Source organism: Anguilla anguilla, chromosome 18 (assembly GCF_013347855.1).
Source record: "Anguilla anguilla isolate fAngAng1 chromosome 18, fAngAng1.pri, whole genome shotgun sequence".
Taxonomy (NCBI): Eukaryota; Metazoa; Chordata; class Actinopteri; order Anguilliformes; family Anguillidae; genus Anguilla; species Anguilla anguilla.
The window spans coordinates 18,523,541-18,544,245 of NC_049218.1; the positions used below are offsets into that span (position 1 = coordinate 18,523,541).

The following is a 20,705-nucleotide window of genomic DNA, read 5'->3' on the forward strand; positions in this document are numbered from 1 at the left end:
GGGTGCAGTAGCATTTTGTTATTTACTAGGAGAAAAGGCCATGGACGACGAGACAACAGCAGGGGCTGGATGATAAAGGTGAATACCACACATCCACTGACAAGAAGTGGATCTCTTGTGTGAAGACATGGCCTCCATTAATTTTTAATGAGAGGCGATTCATCGCATGGTGGGACAGCTGGTGATGCGAGGCAAGTAGGTGAAACAACCAAAAGTGATGGGGAACATTGAATGATAGCCAGTGTAAATTATCAGATTAAAGATCTGACGTGTAAATTGTCCTCCATTTAAAATTCGATTTCCCCATTCCATAGTTCTGTCAAGGAAGAATAGTTAATTGTTGCTGTGTCAGGATTTGTTGTGGTCTGATGAAATTGTCCGGTTGGGGACAGTATGTATAGGAATAAAAGCATTTTCAAAGAGATTTGGCAAAAAATGAACCTGGAGGGCTATGCCTGCACTGTGTCATCGAAAAAAAATTTACATCAAAAGGCTACATATAAAAGATAAAAACATGCAAATAATATAAGTGGCAATGCACAGGGAACTTGCCCTGAAAAACTTGCAAATGGGGCTTTAATTCCTGTAGGAATCACCTGATATGGATGTCTTCATTGATTCATTTCAAATCCAATGAAAAATCCAAAACAGCAAAAATGCCACTGTCAACATACTTTAAAAAAAAAATACCAATATAGCACTGCACCATATGTGTTACAAAATGTTAAGCTCCATTTGTTTCTTGAGATCACAGTGCATATAAATATTTTGTGCTGAATTTGTTAATACTGGCTTTGCTACAATCTTTGGCATTGCTATATTGCATGCTGCTATAATTTTATTAGAAATGTAATATTGCAGCAATGAAAAATGTTTTTTGCATCTTCATTTTCAGCTATTTCTCGCACGTAGTCTGTTCGGTGCATTCGGGCAGCATATTAAGAACGGCGATTTATTGACAATTCTGAACTAGCATTTGCAGTTCTGGCTGAGTTGCGCGGTTTATCGACCTGTTTGACTATTGTTTCATCTCTTGTGTAATCTGACTGTGCCTTGGCCACCTTTCAGTTCGTTAGCATCTCTCTCTGCCAATCAGCAGGCGATGTGATCTGAGCACGCCTGAATGGCACGTAGTGCTGGAGGGCAGACTGTTGGCAACTAAAACTGAAATGCTTTCCATTCCCGTTCATTTAGTCCTCACCACTGATATAACTCCCCTTCAGTCCTGATGAAGAGTTCACTCGGAGCACCTCTATCATGAGAACACTAAGGGTTACCCAAGACAATCGACCCTCTGTCTCCTTCCATGTACTGTAGCTCTGGGGAATTAGATGTTACAACATAATAAGGATCTGATCCTCACTCTTCACATCTCACAATCCAGGCCCTGGTACTCTCATGCCTGGTCTATTGCAGTGCCCTTCTTGCCTGCCTCCCTGACCCATGACTTCTATAAACCCTTCCCAAGTATATTGGGAAAGTAGCAGTTTGAGTGTTCTTCTTTTCGGGGAGTTTTTATAACCTCAGTTACTTGTTTTTTGACGGTTTGGGACTGATTTTTTTGTGCCCATTTTTCTTTTATATTCCTACTGTAGCGTCTTTGTGACAATTCAAATAAACTCGAATTGAGTTGACAGCAGAATTTCTGTCCATTTTCAGTCAGAGGCTGAAGTCCTACTCTTCTGCCTGCTTCTTGGTTCCTATCCCATTCCCACCCCCTAACCCTCCTATCTTTTATACAAGTTTAGGTTATGGTTTTTTTTATGGTTTTCAGGTTTTTTTCTTAAGGATGTAATCAGTACATATTCAGGATTTCTTGATTAGCAAAGTTCATTTACATTACTGTTATTGATGCTGCAGTGTCCTGAAAAAGTATTTGGCCCCTTCCTGATTTCCTCTATTATCACATATTTTTTTAAGCAATTACGCATTTCAGTACTTGATACAAGAAGTTCCATGGATAAGCATATTTGGAAAACTGACATGGTAAAAACTTAACAAAACATGACAAAACTGAAACATGTTAAAATTATGACCTGGTCACATCAGAAAGGTAAGTTTATTTTAGATTTTCTCCTGAAAGTAGCAACAGTAACCCTGAAAGTCAGGTCCAGAGGACAGAACAAAATTTGGCGGTTGAACCGCAGTTCGACAGAGTCCCACCATGACTGTCCCTTAAATCTCCTGTGGTGTTCTCTGTTACCTGCAGGGTTTTAAAAATGTGCATTCTAGGGGTGGTTCTGGGCCCCTGGGTGGGGCCACATCAGGTCTGCGCTGGGCCTACGGAAAAGAACGTCTCCACGGCGACCTCAGGCTCTTCCCCGTCAACGACAGCGTCCGCGGGCGCTGCGTCAGCCCAGAGAAAGAGGCGGAGGAGATGGAGGCTCAGACTGACGAAGGAAGGCCCATCCCCCAGATCAATGAAGTAAGAACACACCCCTTCTCCCAGATTAACTCCACACTCCCCAGCCACACTTACATAAAGACCATATCTTTTACCCCAGTGAGACACAGACCATGCCTATTGTCTGAGACTGACAAAGCAACCATGCCAATTAACAAAATAATCTATGAAGAACATTCCCAGTGTCTTATTTCAGTTAGGTTAGACCATCACCCCCCAAGCTAGTATTTTTCTGACTGGATTGAACAGGCCCTGACACACTGGCCTGGACTGTGCACTGTTAAGCTCAGTTATCTTTTAATGAAGAGGGAGATTAAAATTCTTCAGACAAAATTTGTAATTAATTCCACAAAGTACTAGCGTTAAAGTGCATCTCCTGCTTCAGTTCCACTACAGTCAAAGAGGGATTTCTTTTCCTAAGACAAAGTTATACTGGAAGCACAAGGAGGATTTATTGCAGTCATTTGAATCCCTATGGTGTGGTGCTTAATAAAATGTTGGGATTGTGAAAGTGCAGGTGAATCCCAGGTGGAGGTATGTTGTTTATGTTTTAAATATATTGCTCTATTCTGAGTTCTCGGAGGCAGAGTCCATCTCCAGGAAGCCACGCCCCTCTCGGGGGGATGTGCGGGACCTCCGGGAGGCCAGGAGACTCCAGAAACACAGAGCCCCTCATGGACAGCATATCCCAGAATGCATTGGGGCCCCAGAGAAGCAGGGCCAGCATGGGGCTATGCAGCGGGCAGCCACACACAATTCATTAGCATCACGAATGCCATTGAAGGTAAGGGAACCCTAAACCAGTTCATCACAGGTAAATTGTACCTAAGGTTTATATTCCGTTTAAAGCTGGGAACATTATAGACAAAATGAAAAGATTCTTCTCTGTGTAAAGATTAGGGTTTCGGCCCTTTTATCACATGAAAGGAGTAGGAAGGTCATTCTAAATCTGTCCCACACCTTGGAGAGATTGATATCACTGAACAAATGTTGTATAATAAATCATATTCTATTATATATTTCTGAAGCCAACTGTTACACAATCAACAAATTGCAGTGCCTTAGTAATCTCAATTAATCATTGAATTAGTCTGTTGCTGGCTATATCATGCCCCTTCTAGACCCAAAATAAAATTTGCCAAATTAAAATATTGATAATTGGGCTGTAAATGTAAAACGTAGTTGCACAAGACGCAAGGCAGTGTAAAGTGAAAGAATAAAAGTCTTGTTAATGATATATAGGTTCTCTCTGTTTTAGTTCACTGAGGCCTAAATATTCTATATTTTGTTGAATTTAATCATTTTCAGTTAGTATGTGGTCTCTTTGTTCGTGATCCGTCATTGTAGCGTCAAGGAGGAAACACCCATCCACAGAATATTGGCGAACAGATAAATATAATTTCCTGATCCTTGTAAGTTTGAGAGGATAAAGATATCACACTGCTTCCGTTCTGCTTTGCATGTACTCTTTCATCGCTGAATTACAGCTCTTCTACCTTTTATCTTTTTAGAAAAGCACACGTTTTTGGATTGCCAGTTTTCTCTAAGGGAATATTTACACTGAGGAGCTCCTGTGAAGTTATTAATCACATCATGTCTCTCCCTTTTTTCTTTTTGCAAGTGCTGCTGTCAAATTCAAGCTTTTGATTTCCTGTTTTTTGTTATTTCAAATACTGGGCTGTTATTAGGTTTTCTTTGTGTCGTGATGATATGCTGTCGGTTTTGTAAACAAATTGAATCCATTATGTACAGAGTCCCAGACAGATGTTGTTGTACTCTTTCCTTGAAGTGGTAGGAGTCTCCATGTTTATTTTGGCTGACAATTCTCTGAAACAACCTCTTCCATTTGTCTTTAATTATATAACTGTAGAAAATTGTATTACAAAAGGTCTGAAATACACACTAAATGTTTTTAAGGTCGTATGTTTAGAAAAAATCCATGGCCCTAATTATAAGTCCTTAACGTTAACATTAAAATGAAATGTCATGAGATGTTTAATTCTGTCTGCGATACACCAGTGTGATTGACTGTGCAACAACGCAAGTAGAAATATAACCGCTGTTCACACGGCTACTTGGTATTTCTGATCAATATGGTTGACACAGGTTAGATTTGAGAGGTATGGAGAAAGAAAAATACTTCAATCATGACACAGGGTTGAAGGCTTCTTTCATTATGTGCACCTAATGATAGAATTAAACGGGGCAATTTCAAATGCTTTTTTCTATTTCTACAACATTATTGATTTAAATCTGAACGGTGTGAGCACTGCAATATCACGTTTTCCCCATGAGTGGCTGTCTGATTGTTTGGATGATGAAAGAGGTTGAAGCTCATGACAGAGTGATTACACTATATCTGAGTAAACAGTGGATGTACTTTCATTGCTCTAATTGCGCATGCTGTCTGGATGTGTGTGAATGGATTCAAACGCAAACTCCAGATTTGCTCACTGAGTAGAATGCATGGTACCAGCACAGAACTGTGAGCGTGTGAATTGTTTGGCTGTTTTTTCTTCCCGCTGGAGAGGTTTTCACATTTATTTGTTTTTTTATCTCACTTGCTGTGTTTTGGTGGTGGGGGTGGGGACTTTGCACAGAACCCGCCTTTCTCAGTTTTCCTATCTCCCTGTGTTTATCCTTGCATGTGTTTCCCACCTGTGTAATCAAAGGCAGGGATGGCTGGCAGGTTTGACTGATGTGGCGATCTTTGTGCTCCTTTTGCTTTTGGGCTCAGCTGCAGATGAAAATTTATGGGCAGAGGGGCAGCCTTGGGATAAGCATCGCCGGGGGGAGGGGCTCCCTGCCTTACAAGGAACATGACGAGGTGAGTCAATGGGCAGAGAGGTGGAATTGGGCGGGGCACTGGCAGGGAGGAAACCCGGCAACTGCCAATACGCTTATGCCTCCGTGATCAGAAGCTGTTCAAGCTAACCGCTGTTCAGTGAGCTCTGATACATTTATGACTGGAGAGCTGGGTCCTTAGCTGGGTCCTAGCACTTGATAATGTGTAACTTCTTTTTTACTTTGCAGTAAAAAGAAATGACACATTGGCATTATGTTATAGTGCCTGAGTTTCTTTATTCCTGTTTGAACAACTTTTAAAAAAGTAACTTTTTAGTGTTGGATACATTTCATTTCCAATAGGTAGTTTACAACTGAATCAGGTCTGCACCGCCTGCATTTGCTTTTTCTCTTGGGGCTGTACTTTCCCCCTCTAGGGAACCATTAGACTTCAACCCCTAATCTTTGCACTTGTGTTTGCTTTGTAAGCAGTTCTGCCTAAGTGTCTTGTAAATTTCAGCAATATAATGCAATGACATCTGACGGGAGATGTCAGTGTGGAAGAGGCTCTTTGCTGTCACACTCAACTTGGCATTTCTAAACCATGGATTTAAAATTGTTTGGTGCATTGAATTCTTGTGGAATCTTGCCACTGAGAATAAAATATGAATCTCTGAAAAACTCAGCCCTCCACTTTTTAAAACTGATAATACATGCAACTAGATCTCCTTCCCCCATCCAATTAATTCTGGTGAAGCAGTCTCTGTTTACAAGCACAGGGATTAGTCTTTCACATCGCTTGCGTTCTTAAGCACCGGCTCTCCTCTGTCCTCAGGGCGTCTTCATCTCCCGAGTGGCCAAAGGAGGACCTGCGGAAAAGGCGGGAATCCACATCGGGGACAGAGTGTTGGAGGTGCGGCTGGAGGGGGGTGGGGCTCTCTCATCCCAACCGCTCTCAGAGTCACCGATCAGACCACATCTGGACTGAGCACCTTCCCTTTCATCCTAAGTGCGATCCCCTGTCCTCCCAGGACTCTCTGAATGACAGCCTAAGGATGCCTGTGCCTTTCTGACAATCAAGCGACTGTGCCACTAATATTAACAGCAAAAGATCGTTTACACAATATTTGCTGAATAACGTTGCCACTGAATAGTACTGTCTCATTCTCGTTCAGTTAGTACTGCTAACAGCGTTTTAGCTAAATGGCCCTTATTGACTTTCAGGATAAAAGCACAGGCAATCCTGCTTTGATGGAAATACATCTATATTATGACTGAAGAGCTGAATTAAAGTTATGATGAAATGGCCGTAACATATCTCTCATCAGAGAAGTGGCCAAGTGAAATGCTTGTGTCTGATGCCCCACCGTGTTGCAATTCTCATGAAAGCCACAGGAGGGCATTATTAGACTGAGACACATTCAAATGAGCTGATTAACAGCAGTGTTCAGTAAAGCATTATCATATTGGCTGTATTCATTAACAAAAGAACTAAATACCAAAACACATAGCAACTGTTCTCTCATGTTACTGTATCAATATTACATGACAAAGTAAATCAATATTTTCCATTTAATTAAAAAAAATCTAATATTTAAACAAAAGTGACCTCAAAGGTAAATCACAATTGTTCATTACTTCTAAAAAAGTCTTCAGTATTGTTCATATAGTTTCCTTATGAGGATATTTTAATGGGGTAATTTAGAATCCAGTCCATAACTCCTTTGTGCATATCAAATACAGCAATGTGGCATGCTTATGTATTACTAAGTAATCCCAAGCACTGTCAAGCAGTCTCAAGCAATCCTTGGGTTGCAGGTTTGAATCCTTATGAGGAAGGCAGTTGAAGCTGAAGTGCTGCAGCATACACGCAGCTGCCTGACTGAATTGCATTAGGTGAAAGTCTCTCTCGATCAGGGCTTGTCCCCGGCAGATTCATAATGTAATAGCGATGTGACCTTTGACCCTGCCCTGTCCAGGTTAATGGCTTGAACATGCAGGAGATGACCCACCATGAGGCAGTCTGTGCACTGCGGAACGCTGGCAGCTGCGTGAAGATGAAGGTGCTGAGGGAGAGGAGCGTGTGCCCGGCCCTGTTCACGGCCCCGCCCATCCACGCTGAGGCGCCAGAGATGGACAGCCCTGTGGATAGAAATCCGGCCAACCCCACAAACCCAGGGAATCCCGGGCCCAAACGACATAACTCTGAGCCTGAATGCAGGTTGCCGGGGGCGATAGAAGCCGTTGTTCTCTGCAATGGAAATGGCGCGGTCAGTGAAATGGAACAGAGTGGGACAGGGCTGACAGCGTGTATGTGTGTGTGTGTGTGTGCGTGTGTGCGTGTGTGTGTGTGCGTGTGTGCGTATGTGTGTGTGTGTTTTCTGTGTACTGTATGTGTTTGGGAGGCACGGGTTTTTGGAAATTCATCCATGTTACTCACTTTACAATCAGACCTGTTATCCATGTGGCTAAAGCAACCTTTAATAAGATGTGTAGATGCTCACTCCTGTGTGGCCTAAAGAACACTCATCAGTGTCCACACCCTCAAGCTACTGTCACATTTCACCCCTGATTGGCCACATTCCAGTGCTTGCGCCAGGGTCAGGGGAAGGTCACTGTCAACAGGCAGGGTTATCTTGTTGTTTCAAATCTTTTAATGTCTGTTTTTGAGCTTTGTTTCCTGTGTATCATGTTGAGACATTGCACTAGATTTTTGAAATATGTTCTAATAGGCACAGGGCGTTGATAGGTCTAGATACAGTTTGTCTTCAGACCTCGAAGGCCAGTGAATCATTCTAAAGAATGATTCATGTTAAATAAAAGCACATTTAAACTTAAAACTATAAATCCACTTCACACTGTTATCTCTGCTGGATCAAGTGTCTCGTGTTTTTCCTGCGCTGGCTCTTGCAGTGTGAATTCGGTACTAGCGATCGCGAACGTGTTTTCTGACCTGCGGTATCCTTTCAGAGCTCGGCTGAACCAGAGAAACCCATGGGCTGGACAGCGAGAGACGCAGAAGCCTCCTTCAAAGCCAACGCATTTCAGGTTGTCAAAAACACCATGGCGGTGAGTAAGGTCAAGATTTGCATTCGGATTAGCATTTTTATGAGGCGCGGTTCTTGGGTACAGATCTAAGGGATTGCGGAAGTCTCCAGACCAGACTTCAATTCATTCATTTGCATTTGACCAGTATCTTCAAATACAGTCCTGCTAGGTGCCATAGCCCTTAGAGAAATCATTATTCTTTTTGAATGGTCTTTTTTGCTTTAAATATACATATAGATATATACATATACATATATATCACTGGTAACCTCCAGAATAATCCTGGTGTTTTACTATTCACCTTCCTGAATATAAGTTTCAGGATTTTAAATTTATTATACATACGTATTAACATATCTTTCTAACCATTGACATAATTTCACATTATCATTGTGATCTGTATGACCTGGTCATACACAATAAGACATAATCTGGTCATTAATTTTACATACTGTTCTCAACCGTGTTCCTGATCCCTCAACCCTAGATTCCGCGAATTATCCTCACCCACCCGTCTACCTCAGATGAAGACATCGAACCTCTAACACAGGACCCAGAAGACGAAGACCTGGACGACTTTGGTGACCTGGAAAGTCATGCCTACTCAGACTGCTTAAACAACGCTTTCTATCCACCCTGACCTCTCCTGACTGGGGAATGCATAGCCTGCAAGTAATATGTTTGCATTGAGTACTTTGCTGTTTCTCAGATCTTTCCTTTTATACTGCATATAAAATGCTAACTTTAAGACATTTGACCAGAACAGGAATGAATGAGGATGGAAGGACGGCTTCCTCTCTGTAACTGTTCCATGATCACATGCTGATTGCTCTGGCTGTAGCTATCATTCTGAATTTGTACAGGCACTAGGAAATCCTGCATTCAGTCTCATGTTCATGTCCAAAATGCAGATTCACCTCAGATCAGACATTTGACCTTCAGGGTTCACAGAACAACCTCTGTTACATCAACACAGGAAACAAATCTAATTTAATGTATTCCCACATAAGTTCCAGGCTAATGTTTTTCTTTTTAGAAATGTTCTCGTTCACAGTTTTTAAATTGGATTTACACAGCCAAAGCCACCTGACTTCCCTTCCCACCTAAATACACTTTCTCAAGAAATGATAAGACTACAACATGACCATTACACGCAAACACTCACTCTCACAAGCACACGCACACACACATGCACATGTGCACAGAAAAACATTCACTCACACGCACAAATTATCTCTCTCCCTCTCTTGCTGTCTCTCTCTCTCTCTCACTCTCTCACACACACACACATACATGCACACACACTATTAAAATGCTTTTATGTTCTCCCTATTTAAACTCCGTGGTGAAAGGCTAATGAACTGAAACTGCTCTCACATTCCAGACATAGTTCATGTGTTGTGAGAGCATTGTTAGAATGTTTTGTGCTAGCCATGATGCCTTTTAGTCTTCTAAAGCAAGGCCTATGCATTCAAATACAGTACTGTCAGATGTGGACACAGTAATGACCTCACAGTTTTGCTGGTTTTATTGAGAAAGGGCTTTGTTTGATTTCTTTATAGATTGTAATGTCTACACTGGCAGTTACTGGTTTCACAAGTGAAACCATAACTGGCTAGTACAGGTGTATAATTTATATTATGTTAATTTATGTAACATATTCAAAGGATTTAATGTGCTGAACTACTGTTATTTTATCAGGAATTCATAAGAAATATTGTATTGCACCTGACATGACCAATTTTTATTAAAAATTATTGGAAAAACAGTAACTGTGGACCCAGTGACACATTGGTTCAGAAATATGAAGATCAAGCACTTTAATCCCAGTACCATCAAGGTTTATGGACAGAAATTGGCAATCAAATTATTTCAACCTTCAATTACTCCATCACTAAGAAGAATATAATGGAATCTCTTGTGCCTGGAAGTAATTATTTCTCTCTCAATATCTGTTCCTCGCATGTCCTTTTTGATGGGCCATTGTCCTTTAATTAAATTGATTAAAGATTCAAGTGGCTGAACCTGCAGTTTCTGCAAATGCCAAGGATGCACCTCCACTTGAGCCACCAAAACACAGTTCAGTTTTTCTCGGATGTGCACAGACGCAATTCAGTGACTGTGTGTGCACACGCAAATGCACGGTAGCTCTAAACAAACCATGTATTTTTTGTTAGCCTTTGGACAACCCTGTAAAGAAAGAGGCTCATCTTAAATAGATCTGTATCCACTTTATCATGAAACTTTTGCTTCGCAAGAGTTCTTTCAGTTCTCTATAGTAGATGAAAAAATGATTATTCAGATACAATAGTTCTGTCTGGACTGTTCTGACATGTTATCTAAAAGTAAAAAATGTTTTGTTCAACAGATATGCAATGATGGTACTGGCCTTAGTTGCATTCATATTAAGGTGAATTTAACAGGACATTAACTCTGTCACCATTCTTAAATTGCCAAATATATGTCAATAAACTCTCTTGCTAAAAGGGTTAATTGTGTATTGTTAGCTTTCATTTAGAAATAAGTGATGATTACATTACATGATTATTAAATACATGGTAAATACTGATTACTAATGTGTATCATTGCAAACAAAAGCACTGAATATTGCACTAGTGAATTTCTGAATTTCTACAAGGGCCTTCTAGTTCAAGGGTTTGTGAATAAAAATCGTAGTGATTTTTTTTTCAAGCTGCTGAATTATCAGCCAGAATATGGACAGCCTGATTTCCTTGGTTTCGTACTGCACTGCTATTTTGACACATCAAATCAACAGGAGAGGAAGGGCAGCCCTTCAACACATAAAATATTATCATGAGAGGGATGTGACACACATCGGAATCAAAGCCTGTTTCCCCATGAACTTTTCTTCCTCACTCACACACATTCACATATCACAAGTAAAAATAGTAGTAATAAGTAATAAACAGTAATAAACTTGACATGTAAATGCAAGTTATAAAAAATTTCAGGGAGGACAAATAAAGCGCATTTCACTACATCACTGTCATAATAATAAAGACTGAATGCTACCTGAAGAGGTGAAACAAATAAAAAACTATAGAAGTGGTTTCTGCTGAAATTTATTTCAGGAAAATAGGGGCTTTAAAATGACTGACTGTATAAAGGGGCCTTTAATTTTAATTTTAATTTACAGTGACGACAACATTAGTTCTTCTTGTTGCAGTTATAATACTACTACTACTACTACTACTACTACTAATAATAATATTAATAAAAGGAGAGTTGGTGGAGAAATGCATTCTCTTTTGGAGTCACCTGATGATTGGAGAAGGTTTAGGGAGGAGATGGAAACTATGCTCAGTGGTGATGCAACACACGTTACTAAATCAAGCCCCCACTCCGGCATCCAAAAGGGAACCAGATTCATAGGAAAACACATCACTTTCAAGTATGCTGTAATTCCAGGTTCAAAGTATCATTGTCCTTGAGATCACAGTCTTCCTTTTCCTCCCAACATGGTTTCCTTACAGTATCATTCTTTAATGGGGCCGCATTAGCCTGTAATCCATTGCTAATCCACCTGCAATTCCAGACTCCTTCCCACATAAGGGCTGCCCCCTGGTGGGTGAAAAGCAACACATTCAAACGGAATTCTCTCACGCCATTACACAACACGGCACAATAAAATAAATGATTCTGGGGGGGAGGTGTGGACAGGTGCAAGTACACCCTCCTGCTGGCATTTGGGGATGACTCCCCACCGGGCACTCTATATTTACACCCCTCCCTCCCGCCCCCATCCTGTCTGCAGTGGCTTGCCTGACAGGAGCAGGGACAAGGTGATGGACAGCAGCAGCTGTGTTGGGACAGTGGAATGCGATGGGGAGTGGGGTTTGGGAATCGAGGGTGCGGGGGGCGGGGGGCGGGGCGCGGGGTGGGGCGTGGGGGGGTTGGGGGGATAACGCTGGGGGCGGTTCAGCATCCGCTTTGCAGGTCTGCTTTCACTTTAGCGGCCATGTGCTCCGGAACAGAACATGGGCTCGGGGACATTCTGAAGCGCTCTGTGACTCATTCGTCTGATCTGTGCTGTAAATATACAGCCGTGCCTTGCTGGGGGGGGGGGGGGCGGGGCACTCTATCTTTCTTTCATTCACATGCCTCAAACACTCTCACACACACCACAAGCACTGCCCAAACACAGCACAAGGACAAGGCTAACGAGCATCTTCAAAAAGAGCCCTGGGAGCTATTGCAGCCTCCCATCCCTGCTCCAGACATTGCAGTGGCCTGGGTCTAGGCTGAGAAAAGGCCTCTGAGATGCTGTTAGAATGCAGATATATAGTAGATCATGTTGAGGACACTAAACTCTGTCAGGCTAAAGAATGTGTGTCGGTACTATTTGGAAATAGACTATATCACTCTAGCTTTTATGTTATCCACCCACCCATAATTTTATGTGACGCATAGCTGTCTGACTGGATAAAGAGACATTCTTTTTAACCTGCTCACAAACTTTTGAGTGCAAACATGGCAAAAGATGACAGATCTTTACATCAAATTCACTATGTAATCTTACCATTACTGTCCACTCTCAGCACATCCAGATGATAACCATATTGACGTGTTTGTGAACAGCCTGCTTCTACTTTCAAGGAGTGTCTGCTGGCCGCTTCTTATTGTGGACTGGGGATACTCAGTTCTGTCCCCCTTTTTCTGGCTTTTCCATTTCGTCACAATATGGATGAACCTGCATCATCAGTTCTCTTTACATTCCTAAATACAGGAATTAGCCACAGTATTTGTACAATAAATCTTGTACCCTATTCTCCAGTCTGACTTATGGGCCTATCCTATAATTGAGTAATTTGAGTTCTGCGTGTTCTAATTTAGCTGAGCCCACAATTGCTCTGTGTGTCAAATTGTTACTCTGAGTGTCAAAGTGTTCTTCTTTCTGGAACAATTTAGTTTTCACTCAATAGAGTTTAAAAAGTTTCACTCTTCAAATGCAGGCAGTTCTCAAGTGGCACAGTCTGTTTCACCCCCCCCCCCCCCCACTCAAACATCAAAGCCAGCGCTGCTCTCTCGTTCTGCCTGAACAAGGTACATTTTTCATTATCAAAGAATGTTAGACCCAGAATAATTGATGGATTATTATTTCCTGAACTGCAGCAAATGGACACATGCATTTGTATTTAACAATGCAATGAAAACTTCATAGCTCATTCTGACCAAATTATGGATAAATTCAATCTTATGCACTCATCCAATCCAATGGGGCTGAATACAAGCTGTGAGATTGATTTTTGTCTGATATTCTTAAACACGTCTCAAAGGACTGCTTTGACTAATGGAAGGCCCGTACATGTCTCGGACGAAGATATTTGTGTCATGTGCTTAGGTCCTTTCATCTTCAAATCCGGTTGTGTAAAACAGAATCCACTGCATTTCGATTTACATGTCAAGCACAGACTGAAGATCTTGAAAAACAGCAGCCATGCAATCAATTCCATTCCACCGCTTCTCTTTTTCACGCTGATGTCCGCAACCTAAGATTACACTGCGTGAAGCAAATGTGAGAAAAAAAAATCCTTTCGACTCATGGCACAATATTTTTACTTTCTACTGTATTTTGTTCAGCAATTTACTCTCGTGATAGGAGCGATAACAGCCACACGAGTCCTGTGTTAATCAAACTGGCCTCGCTGAGGGTGATAATCGAAGCCTGCGAGTGGCCAATAGGTGTCCAGTGGACAAGAGTCGCTGATACCTCCACAGGGCAGCGACATTTGCAGCACAGGAAATCTCGCACAGGAAAAGCCTCCATGTTTGATGTGCGGAAGCTGATGTGCCCTGCCGTGTTATCTGGGATTGAATTGCCCTGGGAGCGGGGAAGTGAGCGCCTACACGGGGGAAATGCTATCTGTAATGACCCAGTCCTGGCCTGGTCTTTACGGCTCGCAGGACGGACCCAGCCAAAATGGGAGGGGTCAGAGGTTGGAGGAAGTAATTTCTCCGTGTGTGCTCGGGACAGGGGAGGGCGGACAGCCCTGATTTTGTTAGGGGCTGCACAAAGCCCAGCCCTCATACGGGTGACACGGGCTCTGTGAAGTCGCGATTATTACGGTTATCAGTGCCCAGCAGGCTGGCTGCTGTCTAAGAGTTATTTGTGGCCTTTGTGCAGCTATAAATGGAAACCGCCGGCGCTCTGAAGCTATCGCCGCGGCGCTGGGCTGGACCCCGCAGAGGGGGATACTGAAAGGCGCCGTGAGTTTGAGCATGTAGACAAGAGGACTCTACCACCGACTGGGGAAACTTTCACTGCAGGACGAGACGCGGACACATGGAGAAACCCAAACCAAAGGAGGGCATGCGGAAGGTGAGAGAGAGAGAGAGAGAGTGTGTGAGAGAGAAAGAGAAACGGACATGAATATGTGCTCCTGAAGTTTAAGGGGTGGGGTGGGGGCAGAAGGGGGTGCTGTGTTAATGTCAGTGTGTATGTTTCGCCATGCTTATGTTTGTGTGTGTGTATGTGTGTGTATGTACTGTATGTGTATGTCATGTGTGAGTGTGTGTGTGTGTATGTGTGTGTGTATGTATGTGTATGCTGTGTGTGTTGCGTACATTAAGGCCCTGAGCACATGTGATCTCGTAACTGTAAAGGATTAGTGGTGCCATTGACCTTCATGGCTGCAAAGGTCTCTCAAGTCCTACAGTGTAATTAAGCGTGCCCTGTGTATAAGAACGCACTCCTTCATCAGGGGTAAATGAGATTACAAAGTCCTTGTTTCAGTGGGTGTGGTGGAATGTAGATGCAAAAGAGTTGTGGGTGTCTCCCCCGACTTGTTTACTCCCTTCTCATGGGTGGCTAGAGCAGCTCCAACCTGGCCTTGGTTTTGGTTGGGGGAAAGAAACAGACTCCAGTCTAGAACAGGACCTGCGGGGTTGAGACACCAAAGGATAAAATTCAGTGAGACGACATGAGAACAGGTATTTTTCACATATACACCAGGCACAGCTTAGCGGGAAAATGTACTCAAATGTCAGAGATGTTTAACTGTAATGCACAATGCATTTGCATATATGTACGTTTTACATTTGGGGGGTGGGGTGCGGTGGGGGGAAAGGAATGAATGCTGCAGTACAGTTGAGTAGTTATTCTGTTTGACAACCTTAACGTATCTGATCTGTGATCTGCATTTTTGAGCAGTGTTTAAAGTAATTTTATAAATGCTATCCTCTTCCCAAGGATATAAAAGCCATTGCTAGAGACTGGTAACTAGTCTGGTTTTGACTAATTCAAATTTCTGCTATCTGGTGCCAGGACAGAAAATTTTTTATGAGAAATAAATTAGTACATTTCATCTCAAATGAGACAGTAATACAATGAAACACCAGAGCCAAGCCTTTGAAGTATTGTTAGTGGGCCTTAGTGGAATAGAATGCTTGCTTTGTTGGAAGGACACTGAAACGTTTACAGCTGGAGGAACCATATGGCTTTTTAAGGCATTAAAGTGTCTGTAATTTGTAATATGTAACATCCAAGAAAAAGTGAGTTTAATATTTGTTAGCCCTGAACCTGAGCTATTTTTTAAAAATGAATGATGGACAAGAGGCGTCACTGATGCCAACAGGGCCTTGGTCAACAAAGAGTACTCTTTCAGGTAATAGCTCATAATAGTGCCCGTTGGTGAAACCTGCTTGAAAATAAGTCTGTTTCCAAAAACTGTTCGGAAACAGACTTTAAAAAACTGTTTCCATTTTAATGGTCTTACATCAATACAATTATAGCCTTGTACTCTTCAGACGTTGCTTGAGATACTGTATACCCCTTTTCTTCTGTGTTCTCAATTTGGCATCTTTCGAATTTAGAAGTGTGTTCATTTGATTTCTGCTCCAAGAGTCTCTCTGTCTGAATCTTCTTAAATCAATTTGTTTGTTGAAGGAGAATATGGATGTTCAGATATAGATGTTCGGATCGTTCTGATTTTTTCCTGGGTAAATAATTGCAAAGCTGTGCTCCTCTCACATCTATGTTTCTGTGGGTTTGAAAGCACTGCAGCTGCAATTTAACCAGCAGTTATCCATCATTTAGGGAAAACTGCAATTCTCCTGTCCAAGGAAAGAAAAAAAAGTATCAGAAAGACAAATTATGGGAGGCTGTCAAAAACGCAAACAGGCAACTGGAACTGAATCCCCCGCTGCCCATAGTCCACGGACCAATGACCTCCTGCTGTCCATAGCAACAATATCTGTGATAATTTGAAATTTAGCTTGTTTGTGCGTACCGACGATAAGATATAAATGCTGCGTATCACCTTACTGTTGTGATCCTATTTCACTTTTAGGTAGGTGTCTCAATTAAGCTTACTTATTTTTGGCAGGTTGTTCCAAAATATAATGTTTGTGGGTGGGCTGATTTATATTTTAACAACTTTTGTTTGAGTCAAAACATTCCAATTAATTTTTCTATCTATCACAGATGAACAGCTGAAAAGAACGGCACATTAGTTAAATGTGTCTTTGTAGTGGTATGGAGAGAGTCATTACTGTTTGATTCTAGGGTAGCCTTGGTAGCAGAGCATTAAGTAAAAGCCTATTTTTCTGTTTGTGGCTCAAAGTCAGAATCGTTGCAGTTTCTTAACTGTCAACCATTGACAGTTGAGCTAGATTGTCATGTTCTTAACATTGAAAGTTCTGCCTCTGAAGCTGAAACATTCCAATTTGATGCACCTTATGAATGAGACCACAGAAAACACCTTCAAAACTGTAATCTAGCATGGGAAGCAGAGAGAACAGAGTTGACCATCAGCTTAGTATGGATAATCTGTGATGCGTGGTCTTGCGCACATCTTTCCACTTAATCTAGGCCTGGAGTGAAAACAGCCCGGGCCGCAATGCACCTTGCGGTCAATCCCTGAACTCTGAGGGGTAAGATAAGTGCCTTTTAAACAGCCAAACCCTCTGTTTGCTTCTCAGAATGGGAAACTGCAGCCATAAATATTATAACAAATATAAAGAAATGCTTTATATTAGTTAATTTATGCAATTTTTAGAATTTATACCAATCAGTCAGTTTTCACTTTTGTCTAAATCTGCAGCAGTTAACTACTGAGCTAATTTTCATCTGTTGTCCCTGAGCAGGATAAAAAATAGATTTAAAAAAATGTTACAGGTTCAAGTGACATCTTGGAGAGGCCTGGAAATGGTGTGGAAGCTGTGGGCCTGGATGATTGGTATTATGTGTCTGTTTGAAGAGGCCAGAGGTAATACAGTGTCCATGTAAAGGGCATGGAGAGAGTGGACAAGGGGATCAAGGTGTTATTGAACAGTTAGTAGAAGGACTGACCACTGGGGGCTCTGGCAGGACCTCCTCGTGCCTCCGCATTTAATTTAACCCCTGCGGTCTCTGTCCTGGAGTGGTACAAGATCGAGTACCGTGAAGCTCTGGGGGTTTGGGGCTTGAGGTTGGAGGTTAGAGGTCGCTGTGAGACGAGGAGGCTGGCCCTGGGAGCGGTGGGCCACAGCAGCATGTCAGTGGGTGGGCGGGCGGGCGAGGCGAGTGGGCTGAAATTTGATCTAGGTGGGGAGAGCATGAGGGCATCATGGTGATATTCTGAGCCGTTTAGCCTCCAAGAGGGCTGCACTTACTGGCAGATAGGAGAGGAGGACTGTAGCCGTGCGATGTGTTTGTTTATCGGCTGCTATGGGCATTACTATAGCTACAAAGGAAATAAGAGCGGGGTCAGGGGGTGGGCCGGAGAGCGAAGACCGTAAGAGTCATGCAGTCTCCACGGTGCGCACAGGGCAAGTGTGTGAATTTAGCAGTTTTTTTTTTCACTTGTGAGCTTGGCTTCGTGTGTAGTCAGACCATCGAATAATTCATTTAATCCATTATTCATGTCGTTAACAGCATCGTTAACATAAGTGAGGCCAACTAATCTGAAGGATTTAAAGCACAGAGCCCTGGAGCATTCAGGCTTGGCATTGTTGTACATTCTCTCCAGGCGGTAGAGGAAGTATTGCCTCATTACTATCTAACGTTCTTATTTACATTCTCATTTGGTTAATTAGCAGATGCTCTTATCCAGAGCAATTTATTTAAGTACAAACATACAGTACAGGCTCCAGCAACAAACAGGGCTGTCGCCAAGTGGTCAAGATCATAACCAATAGTTGTAGTCAATACATAAACACAGAGCTGATTCTAGGCAGAGTTGATAAGGGTGGTTGCTTGGGGTGCCATCCGTCTGAGTTGGGGGGGGGGGGGGGTGGGGGTGGCACCAAATGAAGCAGGAAAATCACGAGTAAATCCACAAGTCTTAGTTGGCGGCCACCAAAACCCAGGGCTAGAGCTGTGACTGACCTTACAACACACAATTAAATGTGATAGTTTGTGCGAGACGGAGGTACTATGTATATTGTGTTATTAAAAGGCAAATAGTTTAGAGCAGGCGGTGGGCAGTTCTGGTCCTGGAGGGCTGGTGCGTATGCAGGTTTTATGTCAGATAGCGTAAATGTTAGGCTTAATTAAGTAATTGAGCCCAGAAGTTCCCATGGAAATCAGAAACAGATATGACCATAATTTCCCACCTCTGGGATAGAGGATATAATTTCAGATTACACATACTGTAGGTGGGGCTAGTAAACACATGCTTAGATTTCAGCATTAGGAGAGCCATGATGCATGACTCAAATAGGAGTGTTTTCAGCCTGCACAGAGCAAGACAGTGACTCCTGTCCGGACTGCTCCTGTGTTCTTAATCAAGCAAACAGCTCTGCTGCCAGTGATGATTGCCAGGGAAAGTTCTGATTTATTTTATATTAAGGTCTCCAGTTAGATTCTCTCTGTGGATTTAGACATATAATGCATCTCCTTGCTTTGTGGATTTGATTTTGCACAGCAATTTTCTGTTCTTGAAAAGCAAAGCTTGCTCAGTGCCTTCAACTGCTCCATTACTTACACTCAGAGTAGACACATCCATCCATCCATTATCTATACCTGCTCATCCTGAGCAGGGTCGCGGTGGGTGCTGGTGCCTATCCCAGCGTACATTGGGGGAGAGGCAGGAATACACCTGGACAGGCTGCCAATCCAGGGCACACACACCATTCACTCACACACTCATTCCTATGGGCAATTTAAAGTCTCCAATTAACATAACCTGCATGTCTTTGGACTGTGGGAGGAAACCGGAGTACCCGGAGGACACCCACACGGGCATGGGGAGAACATGCAAACTCCACACAGAAAGAGATTCGAACCGTGCCGCCCATAGAGTCGACACAGCTTTTACTTATTTTTTTCAGCTGGGTGTTTAAATGTCCCTTCATCTGTCACTGCATCAGACTGGTGCAGTGTATCTGCTGGCGGAGATAGCTTTAAAACATGGTTTGTGTCCATATCCTCATGGGAATGTCTCACTCTATCTCATGGCTCAGATGACAGGTGGCCAGGGTTACGAGGAGAGTTAAAAACTGATCTGCGCGGGCAAATTCAATGTTTCTTACCTAACAATGCATGAGGCCACATATTAGCCTGACACATATTAGCCCAGAACTCGTTTCGATTAGATGTCAATTGGATTAGGGAGGTTTTGGACAGTTTTCTCACAGCCAGCGTACTGGAATCATGTTGCAAATTAGCTTTATATCAGGTTGAACAGTTACTGTCAGACAGTAGAAGAGAAGAGAGGGGGAAACTGTCTAGTTCTACAGCTGTGAGATGTATGCAGAGTGTCGAGGATTTATTCCTTTTCAAATTTTCCCACAGTTCATTACAGCACAGCAGACACACATATGCATACATGTGCAAATGTGCATGCATGCTCCCACATACAGTATGCACCCTCACACACAGCATGTTCCCATATATGCACCCTCACACACAGCATGTTCCCACATATGCACCCTCACACACATACAGTACATGCATGACATGCATGCATATGCGATTGGGAATTTTCCTGTAGGGCTGCCAACTACCATTGGCACTGGCATGGTCCATGTTCAATGCCAGTAGGTTAGTTTCAGAGTGACGTTTATCTATAATGTGAGAAACCTTACAAAGCCTTGGGCTTACTTACATTGTAGGCAAATACATGCCCTGGGTACTGATTAAAATTTATATATATTTAAATTTTAAGTTATTGTAGTATTATGTGGTGGCATGAAAATGTAGGTGTGATTATGGAACGTGTCATACTTTGATGGCAAGGTGCAATACTGTAATGGCCAAGAGGGGTGAGGGAGGAACAAGATATGGGTCAGTACCAAAGCCTTCTGCTGTCTCCCAAAACCAGGGAGGGCTTCAGGACCATAGATAATCATAGACACACCTATAGGCATGCAGAAACGGCTTAAAGCACTATGCGGTTTGAACCTGTCCAGTCAGAAACGCCGCCTTTTGAGCATTGTGGAGCTGGTTCTGTTGGACAAACAGAGGCTGCCTCATTAGCTTATAGATGCCATTTTGCTGGCATATGGGCATGCTGGCTAGAACCCCCAC

General features: G+C 42.6%; 2 protein-coding genes across 4 annotated transcripts in view; both read left to right on the forward strand.

Annotated features, from left to right (window-relative positions):
* Positions 1-1,952: 1,952 nt before the first annotated feature.
* LOC118217840 (disks large homolog 2) lies at positions 1,953-10,684 on the forward strand. Its single transcript, XM_035399920.1, has 7 exons — positions 1,953-2,425; positions 2,979-3,188; positions 5,142-5,231; positions 6,024-6,101; positions 7,168-7,458; positions 8,159-8,257; positions 8,724-10,684. The coding sequence occupies exons 1-7, from the start codon at positions 2,378-2,380 to the stop codon at positions 8,874-8,876; spliced, it is 969 nt and encodes a 322-aa protein (XP_035255811.1). The 5' UTR covers positions 1,953-2,377; the 3' UTR covers positions 8,877-10,684.
* A 3,527-nt stretch (positions 10,685-14,211) lies between these two features.
* The window catches only part of mlip (muscular LMNA-interacting protein), a 39,880-nt gene continuing 33,386 nt past the window's right edge, over positions 14,212-20,705 (forward strand). The window contains exon 1 of one of the 3 annotated variants that reach the window (XM_035399506.1): positions 14,212-14,576. In XM_035399506.1, the coding sequence (XP_035255397.1) occupies positions 14,541-14,576 (36 nt within the window). In that variant the 5' untranslated portion in view covers positions 14,212-14,540. Of the gene's footprint in view, positions 14,577-15,078; positions 15,188-20,705 lie in introns of those variants that run through there. The other 2 variants (XM_035399505.1, XM_035399507.1) reach the window with 2 other exon arrangements.

Bases quoted from the DNA above. Each gene is read 5' to 3' on its own strand.
- LOC118217840 (XM_035399920.1), top strand. From the start codon at position 2,378: ATGGAGGCTCAGACTGACGAAGGAAGGCCCATCCCCCAGATCAATGAA. The intron at 3,189-5,141 runs GTAAGGGAACCC...TTTTGGGCTCAG, and splicing joins CATCACGAATGCCATTGAAG to CTGCAGATGAAAATTTATGG. The intron at 8,258-8,723 runs GTGAGTAAGGTC...CCTCAACCCTAG, and splicing joins TTGTCAAAAACACCATGGCG to ATTCCGCGAATTATCCTCAC.